This window comes from Tachypleus tridentatus, chromosome 4 (assembly GCF_004210375.1).
Source record: "Tachypleus tridentatus isolate NWPU-2018 chromosome 4, ASM421037v1, whole genome shotgun sequence".
NCBI classification, from domain to species: domain Eukaryota; kingdom Metazoa; phylum Arthropoda; class Merostomata; order Xiphosura; family Limulidae; genus Tachypleus; species Tachypleus tridentatus.
Window position 1 is genome coordinate 25,803,278 of NC_134828.1, and position 21,996 is coordinate 25,825,273.

General features: G+C 35.5%; 1 protein-coding gene across 2 annotated transcripts in view; it reads left to right on the plus strand.

The window, feature by feature from the left end:
* Window positions 1–4,542: 4,542 nt before the first annotated feature.
* The window catches only part of LOC143248719 (pikachurin-like), a 141,620-nt gene continuing 124,166 nt past the window's right edge, over window positions 4,543–21,996 (plus strand). The window contains exon 1 of one of the 2 annotated variants that reach the window (XM_076497378.1): window positions 4,543–4,943. In XM_076497378.1, the coding sequence (XP_076353493.1) occupies window positions 4,823–4,943 (121 nt within the window). In that variant the 5' untranslated portion in view covers window positions 4,543–4,822. The remainder of the gene's footprint in view (window positions 4,944–21,996) is intronic. The other variant, XM_076497377.1, reaches the window with a different exon arrangement.

Below are 21,996 nucleotides of genomic sequence, written 5' to 3' on the forward strand. Positions count from 1 at the left end.
ATATCATACCGAATATACAGGGTTATGTAGAGAAATAGCACACTGAACATACAGGTTATGTAGAAAAATATCATACCGAACATACAGGTTATGTAGAAGAATATTACACCGAACATACAGGTTATGTAGAAGAATATTACACCGAACATACAGGTTATGTAGAAAAATATTACACCGAACATACAGGTTATGTAGAAAAATATCATACCGAACATACAGGTTATGTAGAAGAATATTACACCGAACATACAGGTTATGTAGAAGAATATTACTCCGAACATACAGGTTATCTAGAAAAATAGTACGCTGAACACACAGGTTATATAGAAAAATAGCACACTGAACATACAGGTTATGTAGAAAAATAGCACACTGAACATACAGGTTATGTAGAAGAATATCATACCGAATATACAGGGTTATGTAGAGAAATAGTACACTGAACACACAGGTTATGTAGAAAAATATCATACCGAACATACAGGTTATGTAGAGAAATAGCACACTGAACATAAGGTTATGTAGAAAAATAGCACACTGAATATACAGGTTATGTAGAAAAATGGCACATCGAATATACAGGGTTATGAAGTAAAATATTACACCGAATATACAGGTTATGTAGAAAAATAGCACACTGAACATACAGTGTTATATGATAAAATAGCACACTGAATATGTAGTGCAAGCACTCCAATTACAAACGAAATTCTGAAATGTGTTTAAGATAAATAAATTTCCATTAAATATATGGATTAGCATTAAGTAGTTGAATACAATTTTACAATAAAGAAATACAAACACATATCTCTTTCTGCATTAATCGATCAAGATATGGCTTTATGTTGGTGCATCTAACTGCAGATTGAAACGTCCAAGGCTCGAGTCCGTAATATGATACTGAGAACGTTCCGCACCTTTAGCTATTACAGCCACCTATATAGGTGGTGGACTGCTGATCTGTCGATTTTGTGGTGAGAAATTTTAAATTAGGGACAGGTAACCCTAATAAACAATGTCTCTTACCTGCCCGTTTATACTACGTATTAGAAAAGAGACGTTCGGGTTGAAAATGTCTCTCGCTGTAACGCTCTATGTATATTTAAATATCTATTTGCGTAATCTTAATTTACGAACCTATTTTATACAGAAAAATGAATATTATATATATTTTTGTGAATATACTATTTTGATTTCGTACATTCTTTCGGTAGTGTATGTTATTATACGATAAAAATTTTTCGTTTAAAATATGTTAAGTTTAGTAAAGAGAATAACGCGATATCTAATTTATGAAAAACAAAATCGATCAAAGTAAATGAGGATAATATGAGGATTCTAGGTTACAGATTAAGTTAGTAGATGTTAAGAGTAATACGTGATCCGAGCTCGTATACACTCCCCCTCTTATTAATTGGAACTTAAGATTAAAAATGTTTCTTCAGATTTGATAAAGCAGTTGTCACAGACAAACATATCAAGCCAATACTTGTAAGTCGTACGTGTTTGTACCCTAAATAAGTCCATTATCCACCATGTTCCTTTTCCTGTATGTATAGTTTACTGGTTGGTTGTTTCTAGCGTGAACCAAGAACAAAATGGGCTACCTCCCCTATGTCCACCGCGAGGAATCGAATCCCGAATTTTAGAGTTATAAGTCTGTACACTTACCACTGCGACCCAACGGAGGAAGCTTTTTAATTATTATTGTTGAAATGACGTCACATTATTTTGCGTCGTTTTACTCTTTTGACTTTATTTACATTAGGAGTTCCATGTTTAACGTGTTCTAACATTAGGAATTCCATGTTTAACGTGTTCTAACGTTAGGAGTTCCATGTTTAACGTGTCCTAACATTAGGAGTTCCATGTTTAACGTGTTCTAACGTTAGGAGTTCCATGTTTAACGTGTCCTAACATTAGGAGTTCCATGTTTAACGTGTTCTAACGTTAGGAGTTCCATGTTTAACGTGTTCTAACGTTAGGAGTTCCATGTTTAACGTGTTCTAACATTAGGAGTTCCATGTTTAACGTGTTCTAACGTTAGGAGTTCCATGTTTAACGTGTTCTAAGCTATGACGTCAGTGTAAATAAAATAATTTTTCTGAACGTCGTACTGAATGACAAACTTGTTCAACGTCCAATCATCAGATGGGAGAGTAAACCTTTAAATACCCGCTCAAAAACTGTAAACGTTTACACGTTGTTAAGCACAAACCTGCATTTTGGGCTATTTGCACTATGCCTATTGCATGAATCTAGCTCCGAATTTGTAGTCTTCAAAATTACCACTAAACCACCCCGAGAAATTTAAAAGAAGGTATTTGAAAACACACACATAATATTTAAAAAAAAAACTTAACTCTAGATATAATTGGTGGGTACATATGGATCCAACGCCTGTCATGCAGTTTACTAAACTATTTATAAATCAAACTGTATCTGAAAAGTGCAACTGATGGCGCCAGTTACTGCTGAGGTACATGGAAAACGAGTAACTTAACCCAGTTATTTTGGTCATTTCATTATTTTGAGTGCTGTGACAAGCAAAAAACATGAAGTCATTATCATCATAATGCATTATGTGGACCCTATCTGTCGTGAACAGTATAAAAACAAAATCGGTAACTTGAAGTTCAACTGAAAATTTAAATAGTATTTCAACTGTGTTTTCTAAAAGCAAAACCACATCAGGCACTCTGCAGTTTCTACCGATAGGAATCGAACCCCTCATTTTAGAGTTGTAAATCCGAAGACTTACCGCTGTCTCAGCAGGGAACTAGTGTTTTAACTCCTGAAATTGACCTTTGACCTGTGTATGAATTTATTTCTTCATCATAAATTACGAGACAAATTACGTGTTGATTTGTTGGATTACCAATCATATATCAGCATTTGTTTTATTGTTTGCCCAAAGTAGGGAAAACAAGTTGCGATATTAATATTGTTCCTCGCGGCTCAGCTAAAATCCGGTATTCGATTCCGAAGACACCCAGAGCGCAGATATTTAATACTGTGTAGTTTAGTGTTAAAACGTAACAAAGTTTTAATATTTACTGCGGAAAACAAACAAGCAAACAAATAATGCAGGTTTGTGAATCCTTCCGGCACCTTAATTTTTTTCTCTATAGAAACGGTACTGACACTTTTCACACACACAATTTCACTTTCTTTCACATAAAAAGGTGCTTATTTCATCAAGTTGTCAGTCTTTAATGACCTAGGAGGTGGACAAAACAGGTAACCATTATGTTTAAATAGCGTCATTCATCATAAGATAGTAGGTGCCATGACACCAATTGTAATCTAACAACACGTCAATTCGGTCCTCCTATCTTATAGTTTCTTTTTCACATCATGTCATATTAAAGTTAATGTTAAACAAAATGTTACAGATGTTCTAACGTTCATTATAAAAACTGTTATAAAGACATTATTGAGTTGAGTAATATTACAGCTACATTGGTTGCTTATTGAAAGAGTAAACAAAGCAAAAAATCACGACATTTGACAGAGTGTTACTTGTATTCTATAAGACGATATAACAGTGCTGACAGTCTGACAATATTACCTGTGTTCTATAAGACGATATAACAGTGCTGACAGTCTGACAATATTACCTGTATTCTATAAGACGATATAACAATGCTTGACAGTCTGACAGTGTTATCTTTATTCTAAAATACCGATAGTTTGACAGTGTTACATATATTTCTATAAACGATATAACAATGCTGTCAGCTTTCCAGTGTTATCTATATTCTTTAAGACGATATAATATTGCTGATAGCCTGACAGTGTTACCTACTTAAATCGAAACTGCAAAACCGACGTGGTAATTCGTATAGGTAATTAAATATATTTTTGTTACGTTTCTACTTATGCATTGTTTCATAAGTTGAATATCTGCTGTAAACGATATTTTCCAAATTGAAGCTAGCCCTAAATACAAGTACAATAATCAAAAGTAAAGTAGTCTAATCCACATTGTTAGTGCAAGTAACAAGAAGTAAGAAATACAGTACATCTTACTTAAGAAATATATGACCACTCGTTGTTGGTTTCAATGCTGTCGTAGAACTAACTTGCTTTGAAAAACATGACATCAGTGTAACTGTCTGAAGTTTCTGCTATCCCTAACCGTATTGTGACTAGTAAAATGTTATTAAACACTGTTTTTTGTGATTCTAGAGATACATGACATCTAAGACAAATTAGTATGACAAATGTTACTGTTTGGGCTGTGTCGAGCAAGTCAAGCGATATTAATTTACCAAAAATACAACTGGAAACTAATGGTCATTAATATACAAATATTAAAACAAGAAACCAAAATGATATTTGAACCGTCCGTAAAATTATTATTGTAAACCTAACAATATTAAATATACATATATATTAAAAAAGAATGCGTGGCCCAAAACGATGAAACCGAACAAACAATAGTTTAAAACGCAACCGAACTCTCGTCTCCCTCCCTTTTACGTAACAATAGACGTGTCCATGAGTGGTTTCATGCGCTTACTAGAAAGCCTGATCGACTGGTGCGCCGCCGCTCAGTTACCGCCTACTGAATGAAACTGCATGATTCTGTTCGAGGTAAAAAGTAGAGTTAACGTTTAATGGCGAAGTGCACTACGTTTGAGGTTACGTACAACGTTGTTTAGTGGGATTGCTAGAAAAATTAAACAGCCTCTGAAGTCACAGAAAGTAGAACTACAGTTCATTCCATAAGAACTGTCGATAAAAGTTAGTACACTTGGAAGAACTGGAATCATCAAATCTGATATCGACCCGAACTAGCTGTAGACACCCGAACAACATGGCATCCATATCCACGATAAAACCTTACATGTGCAGGCTGTTCCTTTTCGTATTAATCCAAGCAGTTGTTACCCTGGGAGACGAGAAAGCCGTTGTGATGTTTGAAGCCGCCTTTCAAGGTATGTATGTGTTCGTATCATTATTCGTGGATAAATGTTATAGAAAAACTTTCTAATTCCCACAACAGTAGTTGATTACAATGAGTATGTGATTAGTTAATGAGAAACCAGATACTAACAACTTTACGACTACGTCACTTTGGTCTGATTTAATCGAATAATTAACACTAATGAAGATTTGTGTTCAAATTATGAAAAACTTGTTACTTCGGTAGGCCTCAAACATTTTTGTGTAAAAGGCTTAGATTTAAAGAAGAAAGAGCGAAACTTTCTACTAGGCGTGAACTCTTCGGGTTTCGAAATGTTTCTAGAACTTTCGAGGGGCGTAGATCTAAGGTTGAAGATGTGAAAGTTCTTAGAATTAAAATATTCACGTGCAAAGACGTTATAAGACATTTTCGTTATAAGCAGTAGCGGATTTAAGCCTGAATTTCAAGTCAACCTAAAAAAATGGGGCCCGGTGAACTGTATTCTTATCATTATTATACATAAAGCGAAAACAAGTAATTTCAACAGATAATTGAATAACTGATAGCCTTCATAAATAAAATAATTAATTTCATAAACACTTATATATATATATATATACACACACACACACACACACACACACCAAGTCAGCTAAAATCCGACCCTACTTTTATACATTTATATTAATTATGAAGTTATCTCGAATGTGAACATAGCGAAATGATGGATTATTATTTATTATTGACAGCTTGTTCGTATTCATCATTTCTAATGACATACGTTTTCCAAAAGTGGATTTAAAACACTTTTTGTTTGATTTCGAATATTTATTCCTTAATTTCATGACAAATGAAACTCAAACACGCGGCTAGGCTTAACATGCAGAATCGTGTGCCGAGTTATATTTTCGTTATTGCTTATTAAGATCTTTTTTTCTTGTTTAACTTACCCGCCTTCTCATTACATCATTACAAGGTTTTTCCTTTTATATTACGTGTCTTTGTTTTATTATCACGTCCTTATAATTATCTAGTTGACCCCTTTCGTCCAATATTTTGGTTAAATGTCACTACGTTTTTGTTTTTTACAAGGAACGTCGCTTTTATTAATTTATAGGAGTGTGGAAAATGGGAAGTTTTCACTCAAGGATATGGTAACGAATATATATATATATTTTGTACCCGGAAACTAATAGTAATAGATCTGCCCACTTATTATTTTCTTTAATATATATTTTAGGCAAATTATTATTTTTAATATTTTTGCAATTAAACTTCGTAAGTACTTTATTGTTTAGTAATGTCAGATTATGGGATTCGTATGTCGTTTATTTTGTAAAAGTATTTTTTCAAATAAACGAGCTTTATTTCTGTCTTCATTAAAACGAGAACATTTTAAGTGTTCTTACACTGTCATTGGTAAAAGAACTGAAATACGACAGGAAAACGATAATATTTGTGTTACCACTGTCTGAATCAGAGATTTTCAATCAGTTAACGATAAAAAACGGTTTAATACGGTGTTTCAAAATTAATTAAAACTGGATTTACAGCAGAAGGGATTCAACATCGGTCGGGGAGGAGGGGGTGCTGACAATGCAGATTCAGACAGACAACCACACTATATTTTCGATTTTCCGCGTGCCTTTAGGCCCCTGAGGCCTTAGTTTTTACCTAGTGTTTGTGGAAAGAAATTCACATCTATGAATTGTTAATAAATATAATTATATATGTTGTGCACTTGCCAAATGTTAGTTCAGGTTAATATCTAACAGTTGGACTTTTTTTCTTTTTCTTAATTGCATGTGTTGCGTCTTGAACAATCGGAACAAGAAAATTAATTGTACTATTTTTTTGACTGCGTAAGAATCGTGATGTAAAACGGATGTGAATTGGCTGTTTATTCTGTGTTATAATATTGAGAAATATAAGAATGGTAGTATTTCAGCTTTTGGAACGATTGTGGCAATATTCCAGACTTGGTTTACAGTTCGGTCTTTTATTTATTTTTGGCCACGGTAAAGTTACTCCAACTTGCTTGAAAGAGAATTGTTTAAATGATGTGTTTGTTTTGAATTTCGTGCACAACTACACGAGGGCTATCTGCGCTAGCCGTCCCTAATTCAGCAGTGTAAGACTAGAGGGAAGGCAGCTAGTCATCACCACCCACTGCCAATTCTTGGGATACTCTTTTACCAACGAATAGGGGGATTAATCGTAACATTATAATACCCCCACGGCTGAAAGGGTGAGCATATTTGGTGCGACGGGGATTCGAACCCGCGACCCTCATATTACGAGCCGAGTGCCTTAACTACCTGGCCAGGCCGGGCCGTTAAATGATGTGAGGCCAGAATCTTTGTACCAGTCACTTATTTGAAAAAAATACTTGTACACGTATTGCATTGTAATAATACATTTTATTTAATATTCTGATAAATGTATCCTTATACAGTTGCTGTTTATGTAGGACTTCTGATCTTTTGTAATTATTTTGTAGTTTTATGCAGATAGCCTGATTTGATTTGTTTTTTTTAGGGGAGTGGGCGTTCGCGTTTTATGTTCTATCAGATGTTTGTTCGGTTTTTCTTAAAATTCTTTTCTGCGCAGGGTTTACTTTATTTTTTTTACGACTTATGTAAATAAGAATTACTATCATAATAGTTTAATATTTTTTGCTCTATAGTAGCTGGGTCGCGTTTAAAGCATTGAGAATGAATCAGTTCTAAGAACTTATGAGTGAAAGTGAAGTGTACTTTTTCTTAATATGTCTGCCGTACCATATCTTCAGTATCCAGTGCCGATGAAGTCTTTCGCGTGATACCAGAAATCAGTAAGCTGGCTGGAACACAAATAATAGATGCAACTTACAAAGAGAGGCGTTGCATAACTAACAGCGTTGTGGATGGAGTGAGCGAAGTCATCATTTCTAATTAGGAGCTGTATTTATATGGTTATATCATGTACCGTCTTTTGGATTAAATATGGGGTGGGCGAAAAGTCTGGACAATCCCTCTTCACATAAATATAGTGCGCATAAAGGAAAGAATTATTTTCGTATTGACATATTTGCGTATCGCGTTCTAACAAAAGGTTCAATTAATAATCCAAAATGTCTGTCTGTTTATCTCTATTTTCATGACACAGTATGATAAACCTTCACGTGCGATGTGTCATCCTTCTTAGCATATTATGGTGAACCATACTGAAACATTCAACAATAATTTGTTCCTAAGCGTCAGCTGTTTTGCATCGTTCCTTTGTCACAATCGTTACTAAAATGTGAAAAACTAAACTCTTAATATGATCTTTATGTAAGTGGTTGCTCAGACTTTTTGCCCACCCTGTACATCCGTCAGATAACCAATTTTCATATTTTCAAACCATCTTACTTTAATTGCAAATGTAGTAGCCGCATAGATTTGGATATTTAGTTTCACCAACACAATTTATCTAATTTTGAATTACGAGACCGTAAATCGATTGCCTGTGACGTACGTGTATGTAAGTTCGTCATGTTTTCGATAACAGCCTCCATGAGTTGTTTCTGTCCTAGTGAAAAACAAGTAGCTATATTTTTCATCGTGTGTGAAACACAATCCGGGCGTTTGTTTTGTTGGTCGGGAAGTCCAGTGTGTGAATATATTACAGTTAGAAAGAAGTTATGACTCTACTGGCGCCAAAAGCACCACGAAACTGGTTTAGTCTAACCCCTGAGCGGAAACTGCTTATATTGAAATATATTTTAGTTAAAACATTAAAAGCCCCCCGCTAGTACAGCGGTATGTCTTCGGATTTACAACGCAAAATCATGGGTTCGATTCCCCTCGGGTGTGCTCAGCAGATAGCCCGATGTGACTTTGCTATAAGAAAACACACACACACACACACACACATAAAACATTAAAAAAAAATAAAGCTTAGAATGTTTTAGTAGACTGGACTACGTAATAGTTATTTTGTTGAACCACAGTTTGCCCCCATACTTCTGCTGGCATTAATGTGGTAAACATTTATGAAGCCCTTTTTAAAAGGCCCAACGGTATTTCTTTGGTTTGCTCACCCAAGTTGTGCTGATAAGCTTTGAACAGGCAAAGCTGCAGTCCACAGCAGAAGGTGTGGTCTATCAAAGAGATTATTAGATTTTTGCGTGTGTGCGTGTTCTCTTATAGCCAAGCCACATCGAGCTGAGACCACCGAATGGAATTGAACCCCCGATTTTAGCGTTGTACATCCGTAGGCGCACCGCTGTACTAGCGGGGGTGGGATATTAGATTTTACGTCTCGAACTATACTTTCAATATTACTTCTGGTGAAAAAAAAACTTATAATATAACGCAGTGGTTGTGGAAACAACAACAGTTTAACGTGACGCTCAACGATATACCTCTCAACTATACAAAGATAAATCTAGTGTTTTTCTACCTATATACTTATTTAAAACGCTTTACAGTCCTTTATAGCTCAACAGTTGCCGTTTCTACATCACATACTATTATAGTTTATCATTACCAGCTCTTGTATGTTGTTAATGTGTGTGCTTTTCCACCATCATGTGGCCATTAGGGAAAAAAAAACAAACCCTGATTTCGAACAGAAAACTTTGTTATTGTTATGATTTCTCCTTTGTTGCTAGCCGAGTTTAGAGAACAGAAACAGTCTGTTTTCGGGAAAACAACGTTTTGAATCCAGTGAAATAATTGCAAGCTCTAAAGAAATATCGCGACAATTTGTTAACATTATCTTATTTTTGCGTGTTTTTTTTTTCCTGTTGTAAATTGTTTTCGAGGTCTTTGAGAAACAATTTGTGTGAATTCAAAGAGAAGTTAGTTTTGTACGTCAGTAAAAACACTTCCCTCGATTTATCGAGATGAACACGTACTACGGTGAAGTTTAAATTTATCTAAATTTGGGGTTTTTCCGACGCCTGAGGCAGCACTAAGCAACGCATTCATGGTTTTAAAAAAATCTAGGACAGTGTTTAGACTTGTTTACTATTATTCAGTCGGCAATTAATCACATACCCGTGGGTGGGATGAAAAAAATATTCTTGAACACACGTGGTTATTGTAAATTTAACAAATTTAATATCCAGAACAGTATACCTTGTAGTGATATCTAGATGGACCAAGTTCGCATTTCTACTGGGAGAGTTGGACTTTAGGTCTTAGCAACTAGAAGCGTATCTCACTGGTATCTGTCGTTATCTGGTTGCTATGTGTCTTTCCATTTATCATGATGACGTAAAGTAGATAAGTTCAAGAGATAACCGTATTGACCTAAGATAGACAAAACATTACTCATGTTTCTAGTCTAACGAAGACTATATTAATCGTAATACGATTACGAGCAAAGTTTAGTTATATGTTTTATATATTTTTAGTAAAACAAAAACAAAAAACTGTCGGTTGGGAATGTTTGAAGATATGCGAGAGAGGGTTAACTTGTTGTTACAGGAAAACACAATATTTGTTTTCAATACTAAAACTGCACGTTGCGAGTCGCGCGCCCTAGCCACCATTTTGTGCTGTGCCTTTACGATTTCGATATTACACTTTTATCACGAGAGTCGATACACAACCATACAATTCTGGAAACCGTTATTTGAATCGTAAATTAAACAAATATTTAGTCATCCGTGTGGTTTACTGTTAAAGATTTTATATTGGGTGTTGAAAAAGTTAAAAAAAAAACGTGTGTTTAGTGGTGAGGGAAAACGAATCTTTCTCTCTAATACATTGTTATTGGTTCTTTCACTGATTTTAGTTGTCCATTTGTTTATGTAAAACAGAATTGTGAGATATCAGACACTTTGTTATTAGTTCATTTAAAAATATGACGCCTTAATATAAAATCGTTTTAAAACTAGACAGAAATATTAAAAACATTCATCTCTAGCGATTGCTGGCTTGGGTAAAATTTCTTTGGTAAAATGTTGGTACTTTTAGTATAATACTGAACATTTAGTTAAAAAGAGACAGACACGTGCAAACCACGACTTTTATATAACTTTGTAAAAATAAATACTGGTGCGAAAAACTTTTATCTGTTATTCTCATAATAGAATAAGAACATCACAATATCCAACTAAAACGGATGTCACTTAGTAGTCACGTTGTCGGACCGATAGTTCTAGGGACCTCAGTTTGCATCTCGTTATTGCAAAAATCGAGCTACACACTGTGAGACCATGGGCACATTATAAGTGTGGCAACCGCGATCTCACCATTCGATTAAAGTAGACAGATGTGCGGGGATGTATACGCTAGCCATTTTATATTTTGAACTGATAGAGAGGTGCTATTCGACAGCACCCATTGCTAACCCTTAGGTTATTCTAGTCGAATAATGGGACTTGACTGTTACTCTTAGGACGTACCAACGATCCCAATATACTAATCGCTATTCTATGGCAGTGGGACGCGAACCATGTGCCCTCAGGTTCATAGTTCGGCACGTCAACTAAACTAATAATTATCTTATGCACTCATATATAACTTTTGTTTTTCGCGTACGTTTATACGAGCAAAGCGTGAATTTTTAATTTATACATAGCCGTAACGTAGTGGCTGGTAGAAACAAATTGGAGGATGAAGCATCAGCCAACTTGTACTTGTTACAAGTTTTGAGAGGTTAATTTTTACATCGGTTTTTCCAAAAACCTCATAATGACAACCAACGTTGTTGAAGTCTGTTGGTAACGTTTTTTTGTGATGCTGAAACTGGCAGATTGTAATCACGTTTATCGTGTTATCTTAGTTTTCTTTGCGCAGTCTCACCAAACCTTCGAGCGGCAGGTGGTAGGCGCCGCTGATATTGTAACCGATAATGGATGATAGGCAACCAGCCATCTGTTGATAACTTGTTTAAAATGAGCGGAATATACGAGGTCATCCATTTTATACAAGTTTCTTAGACTCTTGTCACGTGACTAGCGTTGTAAGACAGTTTCAAATTGATCAGTATTTAATCGTTCGTATGACGTATTAAAAATACATTGTATTTTTGTGGTAGCAATACGAAGTTACTGCGTTAAATAAATTGCTTTTACAAAGATGGTATTTTTGTAGTACCAATTTTTAAAAAAAATTATTGCAGATGTGCCTCCTTATTGGGACTTCTCGTGCTATTCGTTTGTAATTTTATTCGTTTTTCACTTCTTCCCTCCCACTTTTTGTCGAAGTGCAACACCGAGACGTGTATACAATCTGAAACTAACAACGGGGTGGTACAATTTGATTTTTCTTAAAGCAGAATTGGTTAAGTATGGGCATCGTATAAGAACAGGTAGCGCGTGACCAACATGCCTTTTAAGTTTCAGAATTTACTGAAACTACCTGATTCTTGATCACAGGATGTGGACGCTGTGACGAGGGTTAAGTACTCATAGAAAATACGTTTTGTGATGCGTGACCAATAGTGCTTGTTTTGAAAGAGCACGTGATTCAGCTACGTGTATATTAACTACTGGCGTTTTGGGTTCCCTTTTCTTTGTAAAGGGGGGGGGCAAAATCTTTTCATCTTCTGTCTCAGGAGCTATACTATACAGCGCCCACTGCTGGCATTGATTCAAATTGATTCGTGTACACTTATGTCCCTGATTGGTACATCTATCTAAATTGCTCTGTTCAATGATAAAGTGTTTGCTGATGAAAGAAAAAAAAAAGAATATGAAAATGTCACATAAATAATGTTTATTAATGTATCGAATTATTGTTGTTTGTGTAATGAACCAAACTGTATATTCATCGACATGAGATAAACAAAGAAACAAAACGATCGAGACAATAAAACGATTAATTAATGTGATTGAACAAATCGGTGAAACCAAACCGATCGATACGGTGAATCAAACTGTGATCCAATGAGTCGTTATGATCAGTGTAATAAATCAAAAACTTGACGGAACACTGAGCCAACGGGATCAGAACAAGGAACCAAACTGTGACGTATTGAGTCGTTATGATCAGTGAAATACGATCCGTATGACAAACGAATGTGGCGGATGGTTCACTGAATCGTATTGTTATTTAAATGAAGTTTCTTAATGTACGAACTCATTGTACATCCATCGATCACTTACCACGTATACGTGAAGCATGCATGCAGAGAGAACGAAGGCAGCGTACGTGTTATTCAGTTACGTAATCGCTTTTGCCACATTATACGCTAAGAAATAGAAAAATAAATAGTTTCCTTAACGTTTGCGTGACATTATTTGCTATTTATAAAAAAAAAAAAAAAAAAAAGTATCTTATGGTGTGCGCGTGACGATTTTGACAACCGGATACGTTCAGAGGAGGAAAATAGTACGTAATGTGCATAATTAAAACTTATCACACACACATCTGTATTTCTCGAAGAAATGCTGGGAAGTTTTTTTTTTTTTTCTTAAAAGGACACTTTTATTAATAGCAGTTGGTTATTTGTATGTGACTCCGAGAGATTTGAAATGAGGGCTTTATTTGGGTCGTGCTGCTACATCAGTGTGTGTAATATTCGACCTCTAAATTAGTTTATCTTCCAAAGTAGATTGGTAATAATCAGGAAGGTTTAGATCCTTCTAATAGATCTTGATTTCAATGGTTAGAACTGTTAAAAAGTCCGGCATGGCCAGGCGGTTAAGGCATTCGACTCGCAATCTGAGGGTAGCGGGTTCGAACTTCCATCACAGCAAACATGCTCTACTTTTCAGGTGTAGAGAGCGGTATAATGTTACAGTCAATCCCATTATTCGTTGGTGAAAAAAACAAACTAGCGCCCAAGTTTTGGCAGTGGGTGGTAATGACTACTGCTTTCCCTCTAGTCTAACGCTGCTAAATTAGGCACGGCTAACGCAATAGCCCTCGTGTAGCTCTGCGTGAAATAAAAAAAAACACAAAACAAAACAACTTAGGTGTATAAAAAGAAACATTGACTTTTTTGGAGGACAGTGGGCGTTACTAGTGCATAACACTTAAAAAAGTTTAAGCTTCAGTGTACAGTTTCTTTTATTCTATATAGCAACAAAACAGACATGCATCTCCAGGGCACACACCTGGTTTGTTTGTTTATTCCAACTTAATATTTCAATTATTTTACATTTAAGGTTTCGAAACGCTATGTAAAATCTGCGCTATCCGTCTTTAATTTATAATTTTCACCTCTTTTATTAATTATATCTTGTTTTATCGTATCTAAATTTTGTCTGTTTTAACATTAAAGTTACGGTCTATTTCCACACTCTGTTTGGTGTATGTTTTACCAACACCTCGAATCAAACTAACAAGTATCCTTCCTGTAAAACAGGTTTAATAAGTACAGTCTCTTCATTGAAGTATTTCTGTTTTAATAAAATATTTAATATGGTGGAGTTATGGCCTGATTCGATCGTGCTCGGAATAATAAGGGTTAGAGCATTCACTTGTTTTATCAGTTTACGTACTTACTATTTAGTATTGTTCGTTGGCCAGTCGGGTTGATCAAAGTTTAAATGTTCAGTCCTGGTTTGGTTTCCTAAAGTACCCTTTGATCGCTCATGTGTACGTGAGCTTTTAACCTTATTGCTTCACTATATGAGGTGTAACCTAAGTATTAGATTACGTGCCCAGTGCTAGTTCTTTATAGCGTATCTGTGCGCATGAAGAAAAACTGTTGAAATACAGCGTCCGCATAAGGTCAAAGATCACGAGAGAGAGAGAGAGAGGCGTAATTGAATTTCGCATACCTCCTCAGTATCTGCTTTGTCAGTTTAGTTACTTTCTTGAGGTGCTTTTAAAGCTTTCTCAGTGATAGAACATGCACATGGCCACGAACACTGTGCCTCTCCCTCGGTGGTTCAATGGTAAGCTTGATAGCTTATAATGGTAACATTTGTGGTTTAATGCTTGGGGCTGGTACAACACAAAAAAGCCTTCTGGATTTTACCAGCAGCGTGTCAGGAGTTTTCCACTCGGGGATGGGACAGAAAATTTTTTAAGGGGCCAACAAATTAAAATGCTGAAATTGATACAATTATTAATAAAAAATCATTAAAGGACATCAAATGTAATTGTGTTCGTAGAAGTTTTATTGTATTTTATTAAATGATACAAAAAAAAGGTTTTTAGTATATGTAATAGCTGAAAAATATGTGATCAGCGTGTCTACGTTTTTGCAGGGGACCACTCCCCCTGCTTCCCTGCCTACACCTCTGTCTTTTACGCATAATACAAACTTAATAGTTTGACATTCTTCACAATAATATGTACGGTACATAAGAAAAATTGAACTATTAAAGGTTGAAGTATAAGAAAAGTTGAGCTATTAAAGGTTGATGTCTTACACTGCAAAGTTAGGGACGGCTAGCGCAGATAGCCCCCTCTCTCTTTAGGTGTTTGGGTATATAAATTTGTATACCCAGGAGGGTCAGGTACACTAGACCTCTTCCTCCTTCCTTTACATGGTTTGAGTGGACTTATTAATATATTTAAAGTAAATACAGAGGGCCAGAGTGATAAACATAACCCTAACTCAGGCTCTTTTTAGTCCATGTATATTGTTCGTTCTTTTTCTTTTTTAAATTAGTCTAGAACGTAGGTGGCCTGTTTTATTTTAGTACTAGTTTGTTTATATATATATATATATATATATATTATTTTTTTAATTATTATTATTTTTTAACTTGATTTTAACTTAAAGATCTAATGTACAAGTTTAACGGGGAGAGGTGTTTAGGTCTCTCTTCATCATATATATATACAATATCTGTCTAGTTCGCATAACAACTCATTTTTTCGCCAATTTTTATTAAAATATTTTATTGTACTATGTAAAAGTCTATCTAGATAGCCTTCGAGTAGCTTTGCGCGAAATTCAAAACAAACAAACAAAGAAAGCACATTGGGTTATGTGACCACGCTGTGTGTGTTGAGGTGGACAGTTGAGATCTATATACTTTGCTAGTCACGTAACAGAATCTCCAGCTGTGTTCCAATCTACAAGACCCCGTCAGACTAAAGGGTTTAAAATCAGTGAAAGGGGGGAGATCACTACTTAAGTGGAATGCTAGAAGCAGGTGGTAACTTCCACACGAACTGTTTAGCGAGCTGAAGGATCTTTGTTCCCTGCATGGGCAGCTGCGATTCTTTCAATTCGGGCCATAGTGCAAAGTTTGATGGGTTTATTGTTGACGGCAAAACATGTGAATGTTTTGTGTTGTTCGTTTCTCACGGCTCTGACGGTGACAAACTTCTAGATTTGATGTTTCTGAAGTACATCGTAGAGCAGTAGTTCTCAGTTTGTGGTTGTCGAATCACTAATGGTTCAAGGGTTTTCTTCAGATGGTTCATGAAAAGGTTACGTAATTAGGCCAAGGAAGGAAGTGATGGTTTAGTTTATAAGATCCACTTGTGGTGCGTCAAGATAAAAGGAAACAAGAGGAAATCCTCAGCAGCCGTAGCACGTGAAGTTATTTTAGGCAGGGTTAGAGTAAATTAATCTCTGCGAGATCCTTTTTCCTATTTATTAGCTATATTTTTATGCGCCAGCAATACCAAGTGTGGAGCGCGCATATACCCGATTCATTTTATTCCTCGTCAAATTATTTACAAGCCAAATCTCAAATTGAAGCTCTTTTAGGCAGGATTAGAATGAATGAACCTATGAGACTATCAGTCGAAAGGGTTTGACTTTCTGTCCAAAACTGTAATTAGATCTTAAATCGATCAAGAAGTGATGGAGCTATGAGTTTAAAGTTTACACTTTGGGGAGAAAACAATTTACAAAACTAACAACCTTGGAGCCGTTCTACGAGCCGATATGCCGCGGCTAAAAAATCAAGTGTATTTCAAACAAAATTATTTGAGAACTACTGTCGTAGAGAGACTTATAAGATTGATTAAATGTACTCTCGGGATTTGCACAGTTGCACGCATTTTGGAGTTTCACAAGCAGACGAGAAAATGGCAGTCAGAGGCATTCATTTATTCGAGATCAAAAATGTTTGTAATTTGTACGTTAGCTATGCCTTTAATTAATTAATTAGTACAAAAAAAATGAAAAATACTAAAATAATTATTGGCCTGAAAATAATGATATTTATATCACCACAAAACGTACATTAACAAATCGTGAATATAAATAACTACGTGTTTGTCTTGACTGTGACTTTGATTAACGCATGCAGTCAAAGAACTCGCACACAATGAATTAACAGCTGTTCCGCTGCTTGATATCTTTCTGAATCTCAGTGATGTCGAGAAAACCAACTTGTAGAGGAATATATTGTGAGAGTATTGCAACGGAACCCGAGTGTATGCGTGTTTGTATTTCCATAACATATTTCGAAAACGAAACTCTTGCACAGTACGGAAAGTCAGTACGAGACAATTATACATTTAAAAACGGCTGGTATGGGTAGAGAAAGCACTAATATAGGAGCGAACAACGTTTCGACCTTCTAATTTATTCAAAAACCAGGCACAAAACTAAGGTCTATATTGTGTAAAAACTATACTGACAAACACAACAGCAACATTATTTATAAAATACAATGTGATAACTGCCACGACTTCTATATTGGAGAAACACGTAGAAAAATGGAAACCAGATTCAAAGAACATAAAATGTCACCTTCACACGTTTTCGAACACTGCAAGTCAAATAAACACAACATGACCATAGAAAACACTCAAATAATAAATAAGGAAACAAACATAACCATTGAAAACACTCAAATACTCAATAAAGAAACAAACATAACCATAGAAAACACTCAAATACTAAATAAAGAAACAAACAAACAAACGCAAAATTAAAGAAGCCTTACTTATACAACAACTTAAACCCAAAATAAACCAATATAAAGGAACGCCTTTATACCTATATTAATATAATAAAATAAATAATATATTCAAACATCTAACACCGCCCTCTACATTCCGACACTCAGTTACACAACCCCTTCCAAACATGTGGTCAGCTTACGGTCAGTTACCTCTTTCTTTGTTTGTGAACCTGACGATGACCGAAGAAGGTCGAAACGTTGTTCGCTCTTCTACGTAAAATATTTTCTCAACCCAAACGAGCCGTTTTTGCATATATATTTCTTTCTGAATCTGTAATCTGTAATTTCGCAACAGTTCTGTTGTCTGCTGGTTTTGTTGCTGTTGTCATCCTGAGCCTATAAACAAACATGAGTTACTGTGACACGTTATTAGTTTTCTGTGATATAAGGTGGCATGGTTTGGTAGTTAGGGCATTGTGAGCGCGGGTTCGAATCCGACCATGTTTGCTCTTTCAACTGTAGGGGCGCTATGATGTTACATCTAATCCCATTATCCTTGGGTAATGAGTAGCCAAAAAATTGGCGGTGGCTGTTGTGCGGCAGTTGCCTTACCTCCAGTTTATCATTTCCAAATTAGTGATGGCTAGCGCAGATAGCCTTTGAGTAGCTTTGCGCAAAATTCAGTAAATAAACAAACAAACTTTTAGATTTTTTTAAGTTCATGGGCAGGTGTCATAAGTAACAAGTAATTTCCACTACACAAAACTTAGCAATACAAAACCTAATCTAGCGTCAAAAGTTTTCCGTTCACTCTCACGATGTAATTACATTGGAAAGCCTATATCGAGTGGATATTGATCATATATTAGATCACGTAGTTTTATTGAAATCTGCAGCGCGTGAAGGCAGTGAGATCATATCCAACAATATTACTTTGGTAACGTACACCACCACCTTCAATTTTGGATAATAGAAGTAAGATACAGAAACGGAACTAGCGAGAGATAGAGGAAGGGGATATGTTGTGCGCGTGTGTTTTGGTAATAACGTCCAATCTCCTTACAACTACTGGTGAGTCACATACACACAGACAAGATGATAAAGCCCTCGTGAAGCATATCGTTTTATCGGGCTTCTAGGTCTCTTTCCTAGCAAAGCTTTGAGTAACGCATAAACTCTAGCTTAGCTAAAGACTGTTCTGTGATGAACCACCATGACAATATGTAACACGAAGGACTTTATAATTTTCTTGCACGTTCCGTCCTCGTTAATAGAGCTCTTAAGTTGTTTTGCGAGAGCGGAAGTTAATCAGCCTTTGGGGTCGAAAATAGCTGAACATCAAATTATAATTGTCGTTCTTGCACCTTCTCAAGTTCACTGAGCTTTAAGACAAAGGAAAATGGTGAACTTGGGGGGTGGGTAAGTTTGTGGCATGTTTTGTTCGAGTCGAGTTGTAAGCCAGCTAAGTTGACTGACCGGTGAAAGACTAGTAAGTGTGCAGACCGCTTCAGCGCGTGATTAAAATATGATTAAACAAGCTTGAAAAGACTGTTATTAGCGTTTTCGGCTAAACGTCCTTATTTAGGTTCGGCGGAAGTTCATGTGGCCGTAAAGATGACCGCGTTAACCCTAAATAAACTCACAGAATTGCAGTCTAGTGTTAGTTTACATTTACTATGTAGTGTTCCTTTACCCTCAATCCAGTGGTTCAGCAATAAGCTTGAAGATTTAATAATGCTAAAATTTCAAGTTCGATCACTGTTATGGGTACAGGTCAGCTAGCCCATTGTGCGAACTTGTACAAGTAGATAAACGTTAATCTCTTATACAAATTACAGGCTTACTTCAACTTATCTTGCATGTTTATATATTTGCGGACGTACAACGCTAGAAACCAATTTTCGATACCTATCGTGGACAGAGCACAGATAGGCCATTGTGTAGCTTTGTGTTTAATTACAAACGAAGTATATTTACAAAATGTATATGAATTATATGTTGGTTTTATCTATTTATCTTTGTATTCATATAATACTCTATTGTTTTTGAAAATAGTTTGGAGATTATTAAGTAGAATACGATAAATAAATAAAAACAACTGGTAATTTACAAACCTGTAAATAAAAACAGCAAGGTAACAAGGCTGGAGATACTGCAGACACTATTTACTCAAATTTCAAACACCTATTTTAGCTTCATGCTGTAACCTAAAATTACATTTGATAAGGTCAAATTAGGGATTTGCAAGTTGAGTAACTAAATATCTCTAGCCTTGTTTCCTTGCATTGTTTACGATCCCTGTTTGCAGGTTTTTAAATTCCGTGATATTTATTTGTTTTGTTTCCTGGCTTTTTTATGCTCAACTATGGGCAAAGGACAGATAATTTGATCTAGCTAACCTTGTACATTGTAATGTTGTGAAGCATATCTCGTAGCTAGCAGATACCGTTCATGATGATTTACTGTACTTATTGACTATTTGATAGCATTAATTCAAGATATAAAATGTTAAGCTACAGTTGAATTTGGTATGGAGATTTGTTTAAGAATATAGTGAGCGTTTATAGATTCTGTGTAACGAAATTCTCTCTCTCTAGAGCTCTCTAAGAGGCTCTGACTATCAGTGAAACTCGAGACGTTATGGGCGTCAGTTTTAGAGGTAACTAATTACCGTGTCCACTTAGACTGTGACTATTAATAAAGCGTAGGACGTTATGAATTAAAAACACTCGATTTATTAATTGTACCGATGCTGCTGTCTTGTTTTCTATCATATGATATGAAGAGTGGGGGTAACTTAGTACATAGCTTGCCGAACTTCAAGTCCGAGGGTCCATAGTTTGTATTCCATTGCCTCAAAAATGGTACTCGTGTTCTTATTGTTAAGGCCCTTGGATACGTTATAAGAACGACGGCAAAATCTCAGTTACATTAGCGTAGCTCAAGAGTTGATGTTGAGTATTTTTTGTTTTAGAATTTCGCGCAAAGCTACTCGAGGGCTATCTGCGCTTGCCTTCCCTCTAGTCTTACACTGCTAAATTAGGGACGGCTAGCGCAGATAGCCCTCGAGTAGCTTTGCGCGAAATTCAAAAACAAAAAAATACTCTTTTACAACCAATAGTGGGATTGACCGTCACATTATAACGCCCCCACGGCTGAAAGGGCGAGCATGTTTGATGCGACTGGGATTCGAACCCGCGACCCTCGGATTACGAGTCGAACGTTTTAACGCGCTTGGCAATGCCGGGCCCCGACGTTGAGTAGCTAGCTGCCTTTCCTATAAAATCCATCAGATCAAACTTAGGAACAGCTAGCGCACATAATCATTGTACAGTTTTGTAACAATACTTGGAGCAAACAAACAAACATTTCCCGGTTTGGAAGATTTTTGGTAAACAATAATAACTAATGGTCAAAAGGAATTCTCTGAACTCAATAAACTTGTAAATTTATATTAAAAACAAACAATAATTTTTCTTCCTTTCTCTCTTGCGTTTCTTTCTTTTTATATATTTTTATTATGTTAGTTAATTATTTTGAAATTTTTATTGATTGAATTAATTACTTTATTAACTAACGTTACTTGAAACTCAAATGTATTAATCAAATGTTTAGGGGAATGTCTCTGTATTTAGAAAAGTCCTGTTACAGTTTTCTTTAATCTTAAGATGGTTATTCTTTCATTTTGAAAGTGACTTCACTGACAGTATATTAACATTGAAGCCATCATCACCAAGAAACGCAAAACGGTGTAAGCAGATATTTAATTTTAGGCTAAATATATTGAGATTAAATGTGGCTTTTGCGTGATAGAAAATCATTCTGTAAAGTAAATGGTTTATACTTTCACGAATTCCAGAGCATTGTGAAAGACCACGCACAAAAATAAAAAGTCCAAATATCCTTATGCTAGTCATTTTCCACAGCGTCTATGTAAATAGATGCATCTTCCTATGCAGTTCTCTGATGCATCGTGTTATTGTATTGGGATTCTTTCACATGTCAATTTTTATATGCGTGTATTACATTTCGGTTATATCGAATAAATTATGTTAGAACTGAAGTTGTAAAACTGGCGCGAAACAACAATTGTTTTTAAAATCTTAGCTGTCTTTGAAAAGAGTGTTGAAAATATTAAGAACTTAAAAACCGACGTATTTTGATATATTGTTTAATAACAAAATTTAATATAAGTTTTGAGATGTTAATCTTATTTTTTATTTGCATAACGATTTCACCTGTTATAAATGTAGTGTATTTTATGGATGTGTGGTAAAGTGTTCTGTTAATATTACTTGTTTGAGATGGAACTTTGAACTTTTTTACGAACGATTTGACG